General features: G+C 43.9%; 1 protein-coding gene across 5 annotated transcripts in view; it reads left to right on the forward strand.

Annotated features, from left to right (window-relative positions):
• add2 (adducin 2 (beta)) overlaps nt 1-4,117 on the forward strand; it is a 149,177-nt gene extending 145,060 nt beyond the window's left edge. For all 5 annotated transcript variants that reach the window (XM_063057087.1, XM_063057086.1, XM_063057084.1 and 2 more), the window contains one exon: nt 2,041-4,117. In XM_063057087.1, the coding sequence (XP_062913157.1) occupies nt 2,041-2,354 (314 nt within the window). In that variant the 3' untranslated portion in view covers nt 2,355-4,117. The remainder of the gene's footprint in view (nt 1-2,040) is intronic.
• Nucleotides 4,118-21,826: the final 17,709 nt, after the last annotated feature.

Consider the following 21,826-nt stretch of genomic DNA (forward strand, 5'->3'; position numbering starts at 1 on the left):
AAGGGTATCATAAGAATGTGAGACACAGGAGCAAAATTAGGCCATTCAGCCCATCGAGTCTGCTTCTCCATTTGATCATGCCTGATTTAATATCCCTCTCAACCCTGTTTTCCTGCCTTCTCCTCGTGGCCTTTGACTCTCTTACTAATCAAGAACCTATACTCAGTGAATTAGCCTCCACAGCCGTCTGTGGCAATGAAATCATGGAATCACCACCCTCTAGCTAAAAGAACTCCTCCTCAAAAGGGATGTCCTCCTATCCTGAGGCTGTGCCCTCTTGTGCTAGACTTTCCCTCTACTACAAACATGCTATATGAGTGACAGGGTGAGGATCTGTCTCTGCCAAAGGAGGTGGAAGGAGCTCCTTCCCTCCGCTAGCTTGCAGATCACCCTTGGGCAAGGTGTAGCATCTGCTTAGCTGCCCACCCCACCCCGAACAAAGTCATATCAAGCCATGAGCAGCTGGTGCATACCACAATTCCTGGTTATACGACCACTAACTAACGCACTGACACCAGGCAGACAATCTCTGACGGGTATTGATAATGGCTGGGGTCACCCATCTTGTAATGACACCGCCCAGAAGAAGGCAATGGCCAACCCTGTTCTGTAGGAATATTTGCCAAGAACAATCATGGTCATGGAAAGACCATGATCACCCACATCATACTTTTTTTTTTAGGCATCCATTAGCCTTGCGAGACCATGGATCTGCGCCTGGAAAGTCTTCACTCTCCAGGGCGCAGGCCTGGGCAAGGTTGTATGGAAGACCAGCAGTTACCCATGCTGCAAGTCTCCCCTCTCCACGACACCAATGTTGTCCAAGGGAAGGGCATTAGGACCCATACAGCTTGGCACCGGTGTCGTCGCAGAGCAATGTGTGGTTAAGTGCCTTGCTCAAGGACACAACACGCTGCCTCGGCTGGGGCTCAAACTCACGACCTTCAGGTTGCTAGCTTAACCACTTGGCCACGTATATACACACACACACACACACACACACACACACAAACACACACACACACACACACACACACACACACACACACACACACACACACATCATACTACACAGCACATAACAAGCAAATCCTCTGGTATTAGCCATTGCGTCCCGGGGAAAAAGTCTCTGGCTGTCTGCTCTATCTATGCCTCTTATCATCTTATGTACCTCTCTTGTCCTCCTTTATTCCAAAGAGAAAAGCCCTAACTCGCTCAACTTTCTCTCTTTAGACAGACATGCCCCAAAAAGTTGAGCCAGGTTCATTGACACAATGAAGCTGCCTCAGTGCCTTGCTTCAACTCCTTCAATAGGGGGTGCTCTTATGAGGTCCACCTTGCTCTCTTATGCTCAGCTTTGTCCTGCTTACGGTACATCTCATCCCAGAATAGATCCCCACTCCCTGACCCGTTTTTCCTTCCCGTAGGCTGGTTGGAACAACCTCCTCCTCGACCCCTCCCACCCGTCCCTGCGACGTTGGACTGTCCCGCGTCTCCCTGCATGCCCACTTTCTTCATCGTGTGCTTGCGGATTAATTTGCTAAAGTCCCTCAGTCCCATTAACCGCTTTCTTCCACTGCCATTATCTCCAACGACGGCTGCATGCTCAACTGACACTGGGAAAGAGGCGTAGCAATGACTGCTCTCTTCAGGAAAAGGGGAGGCCCCGATTACGGTGCAACTATTCTGTTGTGTTGTCCTGCGTTGCGGCAGATAGACCACGTGGTAACGTGCCAGTTGGGTCTATGCACATCTTCCAGAAGTCAGAGATGTTTCATTCAGAGTGCAGCCCAAATATAGAGCCGAGATGGCTCTACTACTGAGTAAAGTGTGGCACAGGTCTTGCACCGTGATTATTTGGACCCAATTTGTTGAAGTTGGCCAAATGTCACTCTAGTTTCTGGTAGACTTCAGGTTGCACGTGAAGTCTACCCCAAATTTTTCTGCAAAAATTGGCCTTTGGAGATTGGCACTCAGTTCCATCCGGCATTGCTGTATTGCAGCTCTGAGCTTTTTTTCTGCTTTTCTCTTCCCTTTAAGAAACCAAGCCGTGCGAAGGCTCGAAGGCGCCAGATGACGCTGAGACGGTAGCCCCTGAGGAGGTGTTCAATGGGAAGGAGGAGGACCAGACTGTGGATGAGCAGCTGAGCAAAGGCATGCAACAAGTGACGACCAATGTGGAGAACGGCACCGAGCCGCCCGTGAAACCGGCCAAGGACAAGACCGAGTCCGTGACCAGCGGCCCTCTCTCGCCCGAAGGCTCCCCTTCCAAGTCTCCATCCAAGAAGAAGAAGAAATTCCGCACTCCGTCTTTCCTGAAGAAGAGTAAAAAGAAAGAGAAAACGGAGTCCTGAATTGGGGAGGGGGAGCAAATGTACACAACAACTTGCCAAACAGAGAACCGTGGTGTAGACCAGCTACATCAATTGAGTACACCAATTCTTGTCACACTTGCACAGTTGACAATGCGGACTGGCAGAACGATACCACCTACCTGAACACAGAGGGCCTGAATTTCACCGCTCATTGGTTTCACGCCTCTTATTTAACGCATTTTACAATCTGCATTATTTTAATGAGTCAGGGTCCCATTCACCTTAAATGGGTCAGTGATTTAGTTAAAACTCTGCAGACGGAAGCGCAGTGCACCCAGATGAATTTCGTTCCGCCTTGCCGTGCCCTACTCCGCGTAGCAGACCTGGTTACAGGCCTGGCTCCTATGTCTGCGACACTGGCTGTGCTGAGTGAACAGTGTGCAGTGCCATTTGCCCTGGGTGTGGTGGGTAAGTGTTCAAACAGATGCCTTAAGCTGATCCCCTGGACTTCAATGAATGGCAGTGAGAACGGAGGGTGTTCTACCAGAGGGGAAGACCGTGTGCAGTTGAGGCGGAGGGAGAACCCACAGAATTTTAACTTACTTACTAACTGTCTGTTACACCGCTGGCGTTTAGGGCAGCAATGAAGATCCTCCATCTCTGGCGGTGTTCAGGGCTTCCTTCATCGTGTCAGTTTTCACTACTGTCAGTCATGCAAGTCCCGGGTGGAGACTCAGGAATACCGTCGCACTCAGATGCAGAAGGATTCTTCATTGCTGTTTCCGTAACAATTTCATTTTACCAGTCGGGGTTGTTGGCCCCGAGCTGAACCCCCGAAGCTGGAGGACCGGTGGACCACTCTTCGTCTGGCCTCTGCCCTTTGGCCTGTTTGGCATGGGTGACCCTACCAAGAGTCAAAGCGTAAAGCCCTGGCTCCAGACAAGTAGCTCTCCATGTTGCTGAGGCACACAAGCCTCCAAACCCTGCAACAAGGCTGCGGACCTCTCGGAGGACAGAATCCTGTGTGTAATATTTAATGACACGGTCATTGGAGCTCAGCAGAAGGTAGAGAACAGGTGATTTAAAGACCAAGTATGCAGAAACATCTCAATAGTAGAAAGGTGGTGTGCTTCAATAAATTCAGAGAGAAAGGAGGTGGACTGAGCAGTTAACTAATGAGATTTACCAATCAGACCTGCCCTGAAGGCTGCCTCCTCATTGTGTAATGAGGGACATGGTTGGGTGCCTTACAGTTGAGTATTTATAAAGTTCACTATTTCAGTGAAGGCCATGCTGTTTTCCGCAGTCTGTCTTTCTTTGATAGCAAAAGATCCCCTGCGATAAAATCCAGCTGAGAGGCAACTTCTTCCCTCAGAGCACGGTGTGTATATGAATAAGCTGCCAGCGGAAGGGGTTGGGGCAGGTACAATAAAAGCGTTTAGACAGTCCCATGGATAGGAAGGGTTTAGAGCAGGGACTCCCAACTTGGGGTCCATGGTCCCCTTGCTTCATAGTATCAGTCCATGGCATAAAAAAGGTTGGAAATCTCTGGTTTATAGAGATATGGGTCAAACACAGGCAAATGGGTCCGGTTTCATGGGCATCAATGTCGGCATTGATAAGTTGAGCTGAATGGCTTGTTTCCATGCTGTGTTACTCAATAGTTCAATTACTTTGCCCGGTTGAATTGCTCGTATTTATGCATCCAAAGATGGGCATTTGGTTCCAGAGGTGAATCCACTTGTGGACTGTTTCAGCTCTTGATGGAAATTGGACCAGGCACCCCTTGTGGCCAGGACACTGTTTCTGTCAGGGCAGGTGGGATGAAGTCATTCCCTTCAGAGTATTGCTGGAGAACTTGGATTATACTGTCCTGTCACTGGGACTGCCCAAATTTCCCAGTGCACTGCCTGACTAGTGTGGCTGTAAGAAGGGTAACCCAGCCAGCCCCGTCACTGGGCCCTCACCTGTTGACCCCATCCCCTTGAACTCCAACATAGGGCTCTGAACCTGAACCTCCCACCACCCCGCCCCCCCAACAGTCAGTGATCCCCTTTCCCACATTTTCCCAATCCATCACTATATCAGCATCCTGGTCATTCCTGCCAACCTTGCCCGAAACCATCCACTAGTGTCAACATCTTTCTCTCCCTCCAGTTCTCGGCCATCCCCAAATCCAGGCACGGAGCAGGACTGTAGGACTGGAACTGGAATTGGTTTATTATGCTACGTGTACCAAGGTACAGTGAAAAGCTTGTCTTGCATACTGTTCCTACAGATTAATTCATTACAATAGTGCACGGAGGTAGAACAGTAAGGTGCAAGATCACAGTGAGGTTGACTATGAGGTCAAGAATATCTTAACAGACTAGTGAACAACTCAATAGTCTTATAACAGTGTGGAGGAAGCTGTCTTTGAACCTGGAGGTATGTGTTTTCGGGCTTTTGTATCTTCTGCTCAGTGGAAGAGGGGGGAAGAGATATTGTCCAGGGTGAGTGGGGTCTTTGATTCTGCTGTCTGCTCTATTTCGGCAGCCAGAAGTATAGAGAGAGTCCATGGAGAGGGAGGTTGGTTTGCATGATGTGCTAAGCTCTGTCCACAACTCCCTGCAGTTTCCTTCGGTCAGGGGCAGAGCCGTTGCTGTACCAGGGATGCTTTCTATGGTGCATCAGTAAAAATTGGTAAAGGTTGATGGGGCATGCCAGATTTCTTTAGTCTCTTGAGGAATTAGAAGCACTGGTGAGCTTTCTTGGACAACAGCCTGTGTGATGGAGCAGTCCTGTGTATAGTGAAGCTGGAACATCAATAATCCTGTCTGTAGCTCAGCAATGCTTTGTATCTGACATGATTGATCTTCCAAAGGAAGGAGTGAATCAGGTTAGATGAGCCTTCTGGCCTTGTGTAGCTACTCCTGTGGCCGTTGTTACCCAAAAAAAGTGTCAAAAATATCTTCTGAAGTGCGCGCAATATCCTTAAAAGGTGCAGGGACTTTAATGTTGTTTCCACAGGCCCCTTCAACATATTATTCCCAAAATGTCCCGTTCCTTAACCAATAATTGATCTTAATCGCCTGGCAATGAAATCCCTTCTGGGTTATAACTTGGATTTGGCAATAATGATCTGGGCTTCTTCAGAAGTCAAGAATGAGGCAGAAAACTTGGTATTTAATGTTGTTTATTAAGTGTTGCAAGAACAAAACACGAGCAAAGAAGAGACAAAGAAAAAGAAAAAATTAAAGTCGATTTATTATCAAAGTATGTATATGTCACTATATACCACATTGAGGTTAATTTTCATGCAGGTATTCACAGTGGAGCAGGGAAATACAATAGAATCAATGAAAAAATACACACAAAGACTGACAAACAACCAGTGTGCGAAAGAGGGCAAACTGTACAAATTAAATATATATATAAACAAGTAAAAAATATTACTGAGAACATGAGTTGTAGCGTCCTTGAAAGTGAGTCCATAAGTTGTGGATTTGGTTCAGAGTTGTGATGAGTGAAGCTGTCCACGCCGATTCAGGAGCCTGAGGTTTGACGGGTAATAACTGTTTCTGGACCTGGTGGTGCAATTATTACCCTTCAAGGAGTCGTGGTTGACTTATACTTAGGCTGGAGAAAAACTAAATTCTACACCCATTCCTAACTGAATCTAAATGGGGCTGAAATGACCCACAAGCACTGTCTTCCTCTACATTTGCCCACAACCTGCACTCAGTGAATGTTGCTGAAACCATAGGAGCATCGCCAGAGTCTTAAATGGGGCAATAACTGTACTTTTTTTTTTGAAGGAATCCCCAGAGATATTATGAAAAAGAGCATAATTAAATATTAGTGCCCCACAGGTAACATCCTGGAAACAGATAGAGACCTAGAATTCCAACAGGGCACCGGGGCCTGAGACGGGGTTAGGCTAAAGTTCCTCTGAGCCACTCTCACTGCACCGCTCCAGATCACTGGAGTAACTCCAGTGTCTCAGAGGAGATCCGCCATCATCCAAACTGCACCAGAACTTTTGAACTTCGTCAAGGGAAATATTTGTTCAGTGATCACACCTGTGCTCAGCTCCAAAGGTCGTAGGTTCAAGTCCGACTGTCGAAACTCAAATGAAAAAAAAAATGAGGAAATGTGACCCTGTTGTGGCTATTGTTTCTGAATGAGTTAAGGTCACACGTGATGTCAAGTAAGTGCAAAATAATCAAAGAGAAGGGGAGTGTTCCTCAGAGTGCCGGATATCATTTATCCTTAAGAAATTTCCAAAGTAAATTCAAGCAATCTGCTGGAGGATCTCAGTGGATCAAGCAATATCTGTGGGTGGTAAGGAATTGTTCACATTTTAACTCAAAATGTGACAATTCTTAAATATTTCAGGGGCACTTAAGAAACCCTCAGATGAGAAACTTTCATGTGAATAAGGGGCATTTAAGAAGCTCTTAGGCACGTGATGAAAGCAAAGTGGAGGGCTATGTAGGAGGGAAGTGTTAAATTGACCTTAAGAGTAAGTTAGAAGGCCAGCACAATATCATGGGCCAAAGAGCCTGAACTCTGCTGTAATGTTCTGTGTTCTAATTCCTTTCCTCCTATCGATGCTGCTCGACTGCAGAGTCTTTTTTAAATTTTATTTTATTTGGAGATATACTGCGAAACAGCCCCTTCCAGCGCAAGTCTGGCCGCCAGCAATCCCCTGATTTAACCCTAGCCTAGTCACAGGACAATTTCCAATGACTAATTAACAGTACATCTTTGGGCTGTGTGAGGAAACCGGAGCACCCAGAGGAAAACCAACATGGGGAGATGTACAAACTCCTTATAGATGGCAGAACTCCACTGCCCCGAGCTGTAAAAGTGTCGCACTAACAGCAACTCCGGTCTCTTGCGTTTCCAAAGCAGGTTATCTGATCACTTCGTGGCAGCTTGCTGTGCACAAGTAGTTGCCATGTTTCCGCCAAGACAAAGGTACCTGCACTTCAAGTGCTTTGCCACATCTTGCAGCTGTTAAAGTGATAGTGGAAACGCATGTCCTTCTCTGCTCATGTTCTCTGTTTGCCAATGGGTGGCAGAGAGAGGCTGATGCTGGGTAACATTTTCTGTTCGGTCACGTTGCAAAGTTATTGAAACCTGAGAAAAGTGGCGTCAAACTAGGTTGCTCCGGAAGAATCAATATACAAGAAACTTAAAAGGAACTCTGCAAATAAGGCAGCATCTTTGGAGGAAAATGGACAATCAATGTTCTGGGTCTAGACTCTTCTTCTGTTTTCAGATTCAGATTGATGTATCACAGTATATTGAAGCATACAGTGAAAGGTGTCATTTGCATTAACAACCAACGCACCTATGGATGAGCTGGGGGTAGCCCACAAGACTCACCACACTTTCTACTGCCAACATTCTTGTTACTGGCATTTGGGGCAGCAATGAAGGTTCTCCATCTCTGTCTGTCCATACCGTCGCACACAGATAGAGAAAGATTCTTCATGGCCGTTTTCATAACAGTTTTTTTTGAGCAACCAGGGCTGTTAGCCTTGAACCTGGAAGACAAGTGAACCACTGTTTGTCTGGCCTCAACCCTTTGACCTGTTTGGCATGGGTGACCACCTTTGCTGCCCCAGCCAACAAGACCCTGACTCAAGCCAACGTAGCTCTCCAGGTCATTGAGGCACGCAAGCCTCCAAACCCTGCAGCAAGGTTGTGGTCCTCTTGGAGGTGCCGCTAACATAGCTTGCTCACAGTAAGTTCAGTTCCCTCCATGCATTGCTGCCTGACCTGTTGAGTTCTTCCAGCTTTTTGTGTGTTGCTGCAAGTACTAGCTCGTGCCTCGTTATTGCTGAAGGAAGATCGTTACATAAAACTTGCCATCTAGTGCTTTTTGAGTTTGTAGTCACTGTTGGGTACAGTGTTCATTGTGACATGCAGAACTTCGTTCTCCCTTCCCTTACACAGGAATATGTTATCATTAAGGAGATGGAAGCACCCTGCAAACCTCAATGTTCTGCGCAAATAGTTTCTGAATTACTTGCTCCAGATTTTGATTGTTACATTAGACGGTGTGTTCTGTGAGTTAATCCTTCACTGTCTGAATAGCAACATCTTAAAATCAGCCCTGGTTTTGAACCTCCCTTTCTCAATCTGTCCTTATTGTTGCGCTATACCTTAAAACGATTCCAAAAGTACCTTTCCAAAGTCAATATTCCCAGTATTGGAACTTTGGCGGAACACACTGCACGGATTATATACAATTTGTTCTCACTATATGTTCGACCGCAATTTCCATTGATGGCCACCTTCCACCTCCCATTCTACACCAGGAAACAAATTTGAGATTAAGGACATTAATGAAATGCAAACCAAATATTAAATCCACAGTTTATTGTCATTGATATTTATGCCTTTGGTGTATAATAAACCATTGATTCCAACTTCCTACTGATTGCAACCATAGCACTTAAAATGGAAGGTATATTGTCCCAAGACTCAATGCGATCCCCTGTGGTTGTTTATAGAGAGTTGTGTTACTTGTGCTGTCTATGTCTGACAATCCTTGCCGAGCACCATGAACCAATGTAATGTATATGGCTTGATGTCAATATATAAGATAAAGAAAAAAAAATGTTGGTGCATTGCATTTGGTGCCTCACTGTGATCTGGCTACCTGTAAATGCTCATCTGTTTCTGCTCGATGTGTGCCTCGGTCTTTGTATTCTAATATTCTGCACTGTAATTAAAATGAACCTGGAACTGCCTAATCTAAAGCTATCTTGTCATTCTATCGTGATGAATCCATCGGCAAGGTGATCAGAGAATGCCGAACTGTGGCAAGTCCACCTCCAGCGCAAGGGTATCTTACCTGGTTTCATAAGATAAGACCATAAGATGTAGGAGCAGAATTAGACCATTTGGCCCATCGAGTCTGCTCTGCCATTTCATCGTGCTGATCCATTATCCCTCTCAGCCCAATCTTCTCTCTTCTCCCCCTATCCTTTCATGCCCTGACTAATCAAGAATCTATCAACCTCTGCCTTAAATATCCTCAATGATTTGGCCTCCACAGCCACCTGTGGCAAAGAATTCCACAGATTCACCACTCTCTGGCTGAAGAAATTCCTCCTCATCTCCATTCTAAAAGGGCGCCCCCCCCCCGAGGCTGTGTCTTCAGGTCTTCGATTCCCCCACCACAGGAAACATCCTCCTCAATATCCCCTCTATCGAGGCCTTTCAACATTCAGTGAGGTCACCCCTTATTCTTCTGAATTTCAGTGAGTGCAGGCTAACGGCCATCAAACACTTTTCATATGACAAGCCTTTCAATCCCAGAATCATTTTTGTGAACTTTCTTTGAACCATCTCCAATGTCAGCACATCCTTTCTTAGATAAGGGGCCCAAATCTGCTCACAATACTCCAAGTCAGGCCTCACCAGTTCCTTATGAACCCTAAGCATTAAATCCTTGCTTTTATATTCTTGTTCTGTCGAAATGAATGCTAACTTCACATTTGCCTTCCTCATCACTGGCTCAACCTGCAAGTTAACCTTTAGGCAGTCCTGCAGAAGGGTCCCCAAGTCCCTTTGCACCTCATATTTTTGAATTTTCTCTCCATTTTGAAAATAGTCAACCCTTTTATTTCTACTACCAAAGTGCATGACCATACACGCCTTGACACTGTATTCCATCTGCCACTTCTTTGCCCATTCTCCTAGCATCTCTAAGTTCTTCTGTCGCCTCTCTACTTCCTCAAAACTACCTGTCCCTCCACCTACCTTTGTATCGTATGCAAACTTGGCTACAAAACCACCAATTCTATCATCTAAATCACTGACATTTAACATCAAAGGAAGTGGTTCCAAAACAGACCCCTATGGAACACCACTAGTCACTGGCAGCCAACCATGGATCTGGATGTGTTGGGGACACTGAGTCAGGTGGATGAGGGGAGATAAAATTAGGCAAGAGTAGGGCATGGACTGTGATATTTTTGACCCGAATGAGCCTGAAACTTATTTTATGGGGCTTTTTTTCCCCTAGAGTTTCACCTTTTGCATTTGGAAGAGGTTCTATCCCCGAAATCAGGAGTTCCCAACCGTTTTTTATGCCATTCCAATACCATTGAGCAAGCAGTCCATGGACCGCAGGTTGGAAACCCCTGCCCTAAATATAGATTGGTGGCACGGCACCATAGTGGTTAACAGGACGATTTACAGTCCCAGCGAACTGGGTTCAATTCCCACCACTGCCTGTAAGGACTTTGCATGTTCTCCCTGTCACCGCATGGGTTTCCTCCCACGGTCCAAAGCTGTACTGGCTGGAAGGTTAATTGGTCATTGTAAGTTGTCCCATGATTAGGCTAGGATTAAATCGGGGGATTGCTGGGCACGGCTGAAAGGGCCAGAAGAGCCAATTCTGCACCATCTCAATAAGTCAAAAATAAAATAGAAAAAGAGTAACTCCGAACTGTAAGACCTGAAATACCCCTGCATTGGGAAGGCTGATAGAATCTCTTTTTCCAAATTCATAGTTGCTTAAATAATTGATAATGCAAAAATAAATTCAGGATATTTGCATTTTGATATCACCATTTTGAATAATATCATCTACTAACAGCAAGACACTAACGAAGGACTTTGTATTTTTTACATTCCTAGTCCCTGACAAAAGAGGATTCTCATCGTTCTTAAAGTATCTGATGCTGAACATGGAAAATTAGGCCACCAAACCAACATTAGATTGGAGCAGATTATTCGACCTCCACAAATTAGCCAGGCCAGTTTATCAGTTATCAATTTGTTCCCACATCTCTTGTTCTTCAACATTAGTGTTTGGGTTGTGATCCATTTACACACTGCAATGAAACAGGATCATTTATCCAAAAACACTCCGTGTATGTAAATAATGAGTGACTTCTCCAGTTTGATTACTCTGCTGTATTGGCCCATATGCTCCGCTTGTGCCACAATGAGGCCACCCTCATGGTGAGAAGCAACACCTTATATTCCTTGTGGGATGTCTCCAACTCGATGGCACGAATATCAATTTCTCCTGGTAAAAAAATCCCCCCCCTTTCTAGTCCCCATTCTGGCCTCCTACTTCTCACCCGCCTATTACTTACCCCTGGATCCCCTCATCCTTCCCCTTCTCCGCTGGTCTACTCTCCTCTCTTATCAGACTCTTTCCACTCCAGCCCTTTTCCTTTCCTACCCACCTGGCTTTACCTATCACCTTCCAGCTATCCTGCTTCACCTCTTCCCACCTTTTGTATTCTGGCATCTTCCCCCTTCCTCTCCAGTCCTGAAGAAGGGTCTCGGCCCAAAATGTCGTTTGTTTGTTCATTTCCATGGATACTGCCTGACCTGCTGAGCTCCTCCAGCATTTTGTGCGTTTTGCAAGGGAAAGGCAACTGCTTTGATCCGGTTCTTTATCAATGGTCCTCTGGTACAGCCCAGAGTGAAAGGAGTTTAAGGGCTTAGCTGAGATCAGGAATCCTTGGTTATAGAAATCGAAGAAAAGAATGTTGTCTGACAAGACATTCAACTGCAGCTTTATCCATCTTCTCTATCGGGTTATGTAGAAATGACCGTAAGACATAGGAGCAGAAATAGGCTATTCAGCCCATCAAGAGTACTCTGCCATTCCATCATGGCTGATTAATTATACCACTTAACCCTACTCTCCTGCCTTCACCCATGATCTTTATGCCAATACTCATCCTGAACCTATCAATCTCAGCTTCAAATATACTCAATGACTTGGCTTCTACAGCGCCTGTGTAATGCATTCCACAGATACACACTGACTAAGATATTCCCCCTCTTCTCTGTTCAAATGGGAAAACTTTGTATTCTGGGGCTGTGTTCTCTTGTCCTAGACTCTTCCCCCTATAAGAAACATCCTCTACGCATCCACTCTATCTCAGCCTTTCAATATTTGATAAGTTTCAGTCAGATTTCCCCCTTTATTCTTGTGAACTTGAGTGAGTACAGCCCCAGAGCTATCAAACACTCCTCGTACATTAACCCATTTGTTCCCGGGATCATTCTCACAATCCTCCTCTGGAACCTCTCCGACACCAACACATCCTTTCTTAGATAAGGGTCCCCAAACTGCTCACAGTAATTTATCAGAACAAGCTCCATATGAAAGATGTCTGTAGTCATGCTCCAGATGTGGCCCTGCCTCTTCCCCAGTTTGGTCACACTGCCTTATTGATTGCCTACAGCCAAGAGAAGGACAACAGTTTTGTTCCAGTCTCTTTGCCAATGGTTCTCTGGTACAACCCAGAATAAAAAGCGTTTAGAGCAGGGATTCCCAGCGTGGGGTCCACGGACCCCTTACTTAATGGTATTGGTCCATGGCATAAAAGAAGTTGGGAACCCCTGGAATCTTTAGAGACACAGCTAAGATGAGGAACCCTTGGGTATAGGAATTCAAAAGAAGAATATTGTCCAACAAGATGTCCCAGTGCCACTTTACCCACCATCTCTATCTGGACGTGTAGAAATGGACAATGGCATTGTTTCCAAATTTGTTAGAATGATCCACCAGTTACTTAAAAATATCTGCTGGCACTTGTATCCCATTTGAGATCATTGGGCAGTCCATTACAGTACAATACTTTAAGCTGCCTTGTTTACCAAGTTCTCAGGAAAATTTAGAACCAGTAGGTAATAAGTTTAGAGAGATGTATCAAGGTTGGGGAAGATATTGATTGGTGGAGGATCAAACAGATGGTGGAGTGTACATGCACAGAGACATGCAAATGCATTAAGGTCATTAATAATTCAAACAGGCAACTCTCCTTTGCTGGGTAATGGACAGAACATCAGGGTGATGTTGCGTTCTGATGTTTCATTTTTAAGTGTCAGGGAAGAGGCACAAAACTTAATCATTTTATTAAGCGTATGTAGAACAAAGGAAACAGTAGCAGAAGGCTTAAAGGCAAGAGACCAAGATGCTAAGAAGATTGAGAAGGTGGCACGGGTTTTAATACCATAAAGATAAGGAAAATCCCATACAAATTTGTAGATAAGAGTCAACCAAAGAGAAAGCATTTATTCAATATTGCAGTACCAATTTAACCAATGAGAAAGCATTTATTCAATATTGCAGTACCAAGTTAACCAATGAGAAAGCACTTATTCAATATTGTGGTACCAAGTTAACCAATGAGAAAGCACTTATTCAATATTGCAGTACCAAGTTAACCAATGAGAAAGCACTTGTTTAAATAATACAGGACGAAGAAGCTTCCAGAGTTTTCCAGAATCATAGTTTTTACACCCACTAGAGACATATTAAACTGTTACATGCAGATAAGAACTACTTAGAATACAAGCAGCTAATTAATTACTAATTATTAAACTCAAAAGAAAATAACAATTAAACAGTCAGGGTTGCAGGATGCAGATACACCCTACCAAAGGAAGTGTAAGGTGCTCCTTCCCTCCACCAGCCTGCAGGTCACCCTTGGGCAACGTGAAGCCATGGGAGCAGGTGGTGCATATCACAGGCCCTGGTTATGCGACCACTGACACCAGGCAGACAATCTCTGAAGAGTATTGATAATGGCTGGGGTCACCCACCTTGTAAAGACACTGCCCAAAAGAAGACAATGGCAAACCACTTCTGTAGAAGAATTTGCCAAGAACAATCATGGTCATGGATAGAGAAAAGAATAAGAACAACAGTGTGAAGTGGTTCTTCCCCACAGGCAATGATCAGATTAAAGACAAATAGAAGACTATGTTTACCCATGTCACAACACAGTACAGAATGATGATGATCTGACTCTAGGGTACAATACCTTAAAATGCAGGTTACAGAACTACATTTAATTATTATATTTGGTATTGGGATTTGGTATTTTACAATATTGCTTCTATTTCAGGACTGCGTCCAGATTGTGTATCTTCTAAAAGTGCTCTCGCGGTTGTGGCTCACAGGATTTTACAATTTATGTAAGTGTTGGTGTCAGCCATGGGAGGAGTATATGTGTTTGGTTCCCACAGCAGTGAAATGAGGATGTGAACTAGGCTGACTCCACAGTGCACTACAGAGGGTGTACCACACCATTAGCAGTGTCAGATCAGAACCCCCATCTGCCCTCTAACACAGTCACAAGAAACTGCATTCATCTCTTTCCCACAGCAGGATCCACACCCAGGATTCCTTCCTCTGTCCTGCACTGTCTATCCATCACCTGGCTACAGTACCCTGCGTTCTGCATTGGCACTGTTAGTGATCCAGGTGAGTCATAGAACATAGATCAGCACAGTTCTGGCCCTTGGCCCACAATATTGTGCCGACCTTTTAACCTACTGTAAGAACAATCTAAACCTTCCCTCCCACATGACCCAATCTATTTCTATCAATCATGTGCCAATCTAAAAGTTTCTTAAATGTCCCTAATGAATCTGCCTCCCCACCACTCCTGGCAGTGCGTTCCATGCATCCACCATTCCCTAGGTAAAAAACTTGCCTCTGACATCCCCCTATACTTTCCTCCCATCACCTTAAAATTATGCCCCCTCATATTAGCCATTTCTGCCCTGGAAAAGTCTCTGACTATCCACTCGAGCTATGCCTCTTATCATCTCGTACACCTCTATCAAGTCACCTCTCATCCTCCTTCACCACAACGCCTAGCTCACTCAACCTACCCTCACAGGACATGCTCTCTAGTCCAGGCAGTTGTAGCTCCCAAAGGTAGGTCCCTGCTTTTGAATGGTCTCTCTCTCCCACTTGATGGTGCGGGAATTCTGGGTTTAACTGACGCGGTTTGTGGATTGGACTCTGTAGTTCACGTTATGATGTGTTTCTGGTTTCTGGTCACTCCTTTTTTTTGTTGCCACTTTGGGCAATTTTGATTTGGTTCATTATTGTTACATATACCAAGATATGGTGAAAAAATTTGTCTTGCATACTGCTCATATTGTCCGGTGCTTTAAGATATAACAAGATAAGTCAATTACCATGCAGAAAAAAGTGTAACAGCTAGAGAGAAAGTGCAGAATCATAATCAGGTAGATTGTGAGATCAAGAGTCTATCTTATCATACTGGAGGTCTGTTCAACAGTCTGATTACAGTGGGATAGAGACTGTCCTTCAGCCTGCTTGTATGTACTTTCAGGCTTCAGTATCTTCTGCACGATATGAGAGGAGAGAAGTGAGAACTGTCCCCACTATATCCCAGTTCTTTTATTTTGAACAAAAGTTTGCAGGTAAAATTTTCAATTTTCCATTCCTCAAACACCACGCCTGCATTTACAGTCATTCGAAGGACTATAGCCAGAGGCTCTACAACCGAGAATGCGTCTGAACCAGGTGATTTACTGTCACGGTGAGCGCTGGCTAAGATTGAACCCAAGTGTGGAGGAAAGGCAGACTCCCATGCAGAGACAGGAAAAAAGAGGTTACAGTGTACATACAAATACCAACAGAGCATCGGTGGGTCAACCAAACGACACTGCGAGACAATTCATTCTCCACACGAGGACCCCGTGATGAGTGCTAATCAGGAGTCTGCCTTAAATAATCACAGAATGCGGAAATCCCGTGCCAGACACAAATACTTTGACAAGATAAAACAGAAAGCACAAGGGCTTAACGACTCTCGCTGACAGCAATTAGGAAACATAAGTGCTCGAGAAACCCAGAAGCCCATTGCTCTACGGCACACTGCAAAGGCCTGCGGGGCTCATGACAGTTACTCACTTGTGGCTAGCCTTTCTGGTACCTGCTCTTCATCAGGTTTGAACCCATCGAGGAATATCCATTATATTTTCTTTTGCTGAGACTCCACTAATTTTATCCTTTGGTGGGAGACTGATGTTACATACTTCCCTCGTACCTCAGCCATGCTGTCTGTGTCAACAACTAAATTTTCTCTTAAGCCTCTGATGAGCTCCTCAACCCGTTTCCTGTTCACAAGCCTATAAAATATCTTTGGATTACAATTCTAGTTCTTTTTTTAAAAAAAAAGCGATCTTTTTTTCCTTCATTATTTCCTTAAATCTCTTCCCCATTGAGTTCTGTATTATCAGCATTGTCCAACATATTAACAAAAAGGCCACTGTGGTATCTGCTTTCTTAGAGTCATAGGTCACAGGGCACAGAAACAGGCCATTTTTGACCCATCCAGTCTGTGCCAAACCAATTAAACTCTGTAGTCCCATTGACCTGCACCTTGGCCAATAGCCCTCCATACCCTTCCCATCCACGTTCCTATCGAACTTCCCTGGATCATTGAAATCTTCAGCACTATTCTACTCTGTCCAGTAATCCAGGGAGTCCTGGCTTCAAGCTATTTTTCCTGCCCCCTCATGGGCCAGTGCTCTTGTACATTGCTCTTCAGAAGTTTTCGGATGACTCTGCCATAGTTGGATGCATCAGCAGGGGAGATGAGGCTGAGTACAGGGCTACGGTAGGAAACTTTGTCACATGGTGTGAGCAGAATTATCTGCAGCTTAATGTGAAAAAGACTAAGGAGCTGGTGGTAGACCTGAGGACAGCTAAGGTACCGGTGACCCCTGTTTCCATCCAGGGGGTCAGTGTGGACATGGTGGAGGATTACAAATACCTGGGGATACGAATTGACAATAAACTGGACTGGTCTAAGAACACTGAGGCTGTCTACAAGAAGGGTCAGAGCCGTCTCTATTTCCTGAGGAGACTGAGGTCCTTTAACATCTGCCGGACAATGCTGAGGATGTTCTATGAGTCTGTGGTGGCCAGTGCGATCATGTTTGCTGTTGTGTGCTGGGGCAGCAGGCTGAGGGTAGCAGACACCAACAGAATCAACAAACTCATTCGTAAGGCCAGTGATGTTGTGGGGATGGAACTGGACTCTCTCACGGTGGTGTCTGAAAAGAGGATGCTGTCTAAGTTGCATGCCTTCTTGGTCAATGTCTCCCATCCACTACATAATGTACTGGTTGGGCACAGGAGTACATTCAGCCAGAGACTTATTCCACCGAGATTCAGCACAGAGCGTCATAGGAAGTCATTCCTGCCTGTGGCCATCAAACTTTATATTTCCTCCCTTGGAGGGTCAGACACCCTGAGCCGATAGGTTGGTCCTGGACTTATTTCATAATTTACATATTACTATTTAACTATTTATGGTTCTATTACTATTTATTATATATGGTACAACTGTAACGAAAACCAATTTCCCCTGGGATCAATAAAGTATGACTATGACTATAGGATCAAGGATTAACTTTATTCACCATATACATTTGCATGTATTAGGGATTTGCTGTTGTGTGTTGGCTCGACGTGGAACAAAACAACAATAAAATTCAACATTTATAAAGAATTATATAAAAAATAAAATTAGAGGTTAAGGTGTGAATATAGAATATAATGTCTATAAATATCTAAATACCAGCAAGTACTTACAATATAAAGAGCATTATAAAAAATGGTTTAAAGTTTTTATGGTGCAGTGATTGATAGAGGAAAGTGGGAGTGGATGTTACTTTACCTTATACTTTATTGTTGCCAAACAATTGATATTAGAACGTACAATCATCACGGCAATATTTGATTCTGCGCTTCCCGCTCCCTGGAGTACAAATCGATAGTAAATATTAAAAATTTAAATTATAAATCATAAATAGAAAATAGAAAATGGAAAGTAAGGTAGTGCAAAAAAACTGAGAGGCAGGTCCAGATATTTGGAGGGTACGGCCCAGATCCAGGTCGGGATCTAACTAGAATTTCAAATTTCATGTCACATGTTGGTGATAATAAACCTGATTCTGATTCTGAATAGTTGATCAGATTAACTGCTGGGGAAAAGAAACTTTTAAGATGATGTGAAAATATTGTTTTAATAGCCCTATAGTGCTTTTCAGAAGAGAGCTTTTGGAAAAGGCCATTTGCAGGGTGGGTAGTGTCTGTTATGGTTTTTCCTGCCCGTTTCTTTATCCTGGACGCATACGAATCGTGCAGTGATGGTAGACTGCAGTCTAGGACGTTTCCTGCTGACCTGACAATTCACAGTCATTTTCATACGCCGTATTGTGAGATGATGCCACATCAAACCAGGCAGATGTGAGGATGCCCTCTATTGTTCAATTACAGTTTGATCTGCCAAGCTTCACTTCTAGTTTGCCCGAACCAGATCCCTTCCCATTGTGTTCAAATTGGCCCTTCTTCAATTGACTACTTTGTTCCCTTTGAGTTATCCAACCTCTGTTCCCTCTAAGCTGCATTATGCAGTAACTGAAATGCACCCACGTACATTAGACTTTGTTACCATGCAGACGGAATTTTCTTTAACATAATGTTAATATAATTTTTCAACGTATATTGTATAATTGTGAAATACCCTGTACAGGATCAAAGCAAACTGCAGAGAGTTGTAAACTTAGTCAGCTCCAACATGAGCACGAGCCTCCATAGTATCCAGGACATCTTCAAGGAGCGATGCCTCAGAAAGGTGGCATCCATCACTAAGGACCCCCATCACCCAGGACGTGCCCTCTTCTCATTGCTACCATCAGGAGGGAGGTACAGAAGCCTGAAGGCACACGTTCAGTGATTCAGGAACAGCTTCTTCCCCTCTGCAAACCGATTTCTGAATGGACATTGAACCCGTGAACACTACCTTGGTAATTTTTTACTTCTAGTTTTGCACTACATATTTAATTTACCTATTTAATACACATATACTTACCGTAATTCAGATTTTTTTTCTCTATTATCATGTATTGCTTTGTACTGTTGCTGCAAAGTCAACAAATTTCACCACAGATGCCAGTGTGAGATTAAACCTGATTCTGATTTTGATGTGTTAATGAATATAATCTATAAATTTTCTAAATAATACACACACAACCTTTACTTTGAAACATTTTAGGGCTTCAATGTATTTACATTGTCAGTGTTTCAACTTGGTGATACTATTTATTGGACTGACGAAGTGAAAGATCTGCTTGCATCTGTAAGTTCTGATGTTGATACTGTGCCCATTATTTGATTCATTCAATGCGCGTGTAATCACTTGGATTACAGATTTTCTAACAATGAGTTAAGAGAATGGCAAGCTTTTGATCCTGTTGCTATTGCAAATGCAACCAATTTTGAACTTGGAAGGAGAATGTTGGAGGACTGACAAAAATTATTCAGCTACTATTAAAAACTACGATGAAAGCGTTGCCTCAAAATATCGCAGCAATACTGTGATTTCAAATTTGTCATTCCTGAGAAAGCTAAGACTGGTTCAATTAAGATGTTCACTGATATGTGGAAACAAAAAAATTGAAGAACCGCTGATTATTGTTGACACCGTTGGAACATTTCAAGCTTCTAGTGTTGACTGCAAACATGGTTTCAGTCTTATGAATTCAGTCAAATGTACACACAGAAACAGACTAGAAATGGAACATTTGGATGATCTAATGAGGATTAAGATGTATGCTTTATTTGGATGTGAAATCCATCTGGACCATGTTTGGAGACAATGGATTTGTAATAAAGACATACAAGAAAAAGTTAACGAAACATGAAAGATTTTCTTTGTTATATGGTTCATTGTACCCTTCCATTAATATTAAAATCAAAAGTGAGTAATTTTTCAATTTGAATTCTGAATATTCATAGTATGCATCCTTGGGCCCTTAGCTCCTAGATGGACCATAGGCTGTTGATGGCCTCCCATCTCCATCATCCTCTGAAGCTGATGGTATGGCTGGAGATCATGAACACTTCAGCAATCCATTGCGTCCACTGAACAAGCGATTGGCCTATACAGCTGCGCCAGAGCTCTGTTGGCTGGCTTTACCTGTTTCCACCTCTCACGATGGGGATGAAGGTTTGGACTCCGAGAGGCATCATAGTCATAGTCATAGTCATACTTTATTGATCCCGGGGGAAATTGGTTTTTGTTACAGTTGCACCATAAATAATTAAATAGTAATATGTAAATTATGCCAGGAAATAAGTCCAGGACCAGCCTATTGGCTCAGGGTGTCTGACCCTCCAAGGGAGGAGTTGTAAAGTTTGATGGCCACAGGCAGGAATGACTTCCTATGACGCTCAGTGTTGCATCTCAGTGGAATGAGTCTCTGGCTGAATGTACTCCTGTGCCCAACCAGGACATTATGCAGTGGATGGCATTCATAGTATGCCTATTACAAAAAAAAATTAAAGTGCCATGCTGTTTTCAAGCCATGTAAAAATTTCATGCTCAAAGCAATGGTTGGTCCATGCATCTGTAAAAAAGATTAAAGGGAATGTTGGCCTATTCCTACATTCTACACCTTCTGATATTCTGAAGGCCGTTCCCTAGATGTTTCCTCACTGACTCTTGTTCCATTTGCCTCTGGTGCTCTGTGGCTTATTTCCCAGAAAGAACTTCTTTTTCCACTGTGAATGCCCACAAGAAAATGAATCTCCAGGGAGTAGTTGATACATACTTGGTTAATAAATTTGCTTTGAACTTTGAATACTGTTCAGTAGCACCTCCTGCTTTTATTGTCTGGAACAGGGGTCCCCAACTTGGGGGTCTACAGACTCCTCGGTTAATGGTAAGGCTCCATGGTGTTAAAAGAAAATGATGGGAACCCCTGCTCTGGAACATGCTGGTCAATAAACTTATCCTGAATATCCTTCAGCTCTTCCTGCCTTTCCCCCTCCTGTACAGCCGGTCCCTGGGATAGCTAAGTGTTCCATTCTTGAGAAATGGCTGTAAGCCAATTTCTCTGTAAGGTAGAAACAGCCATTTTCTATAGCACCCATATCCTAACACTTTATAAACACCAACGATAATGCCTTCACTGCACTGAGCAATCACCTAAACACTACCTGTAACTAAACTAATGGAAAACACACTGTATCATCATTAATGTATATAATGAAACAGTTTTTTTATTGCTAGCTTGAAAATGCTTCAAAAATGTATGGGGGAGGACGTGTGTAAAGTGTAACTTTCATATATTATTTTATATGTTATTTGGAGTGTCTCTATATTTATCTGCCTGGACAATGGTTACACCTGGGGTACTGACACTCAGGGATGGCTATGCCAAGTCAAATACTGGTAAGTGTGGATAAGAATAAGGAATCCCTACCAATGTCATAATCAGGATCCTTTTTTCCTTGCTTCTCAACAGCCTATAGCAAATCTTTCTACAGAAGTGGTTTGCCGTTGCCTTCTTCTGGGCAGTGTCTTTACAAGACAGGTGACCCCAGCCGTTATCAATACTCTTCAGAGATTGTCTGCCTGGTGTCAGTGGTCATATAACCAGGACTTGTGATATGCACCAACTGCTCATACGACCATCCACCACCTGCTCCCTGATTTGGGGGGGCAGGGGGGGCTAAGCAGGTGCTGCACCTTGCCCAAGGGTGACCTGCAGGCTAGTGGAGGGAAGGAGCACCTCACACCTCCTTTGGTAGAGACGTAAATCATTAAAGTTGCTATGATCATCATGCCTTGAGACTCAGAGAAATCTGTCGAATGGAGTAAGTTCGTTGTATTTTCATTCTGCAGTCAGCTTCCTCTGTA

The sequence above is a fragment of the Mobula hypostoma genome, chromosome 8, assembly GCF_963921235.1.
Source record: "Mobula hypostoma chromosome 8, sMobHyp1.1, whole genome shotgun sequence".
NCBI lineage: Eukaryota > Metazoa > Chordata > Chondrichthyes > Myliobatiformes > Myliobatidae > Mobula > Mobula hypostoma.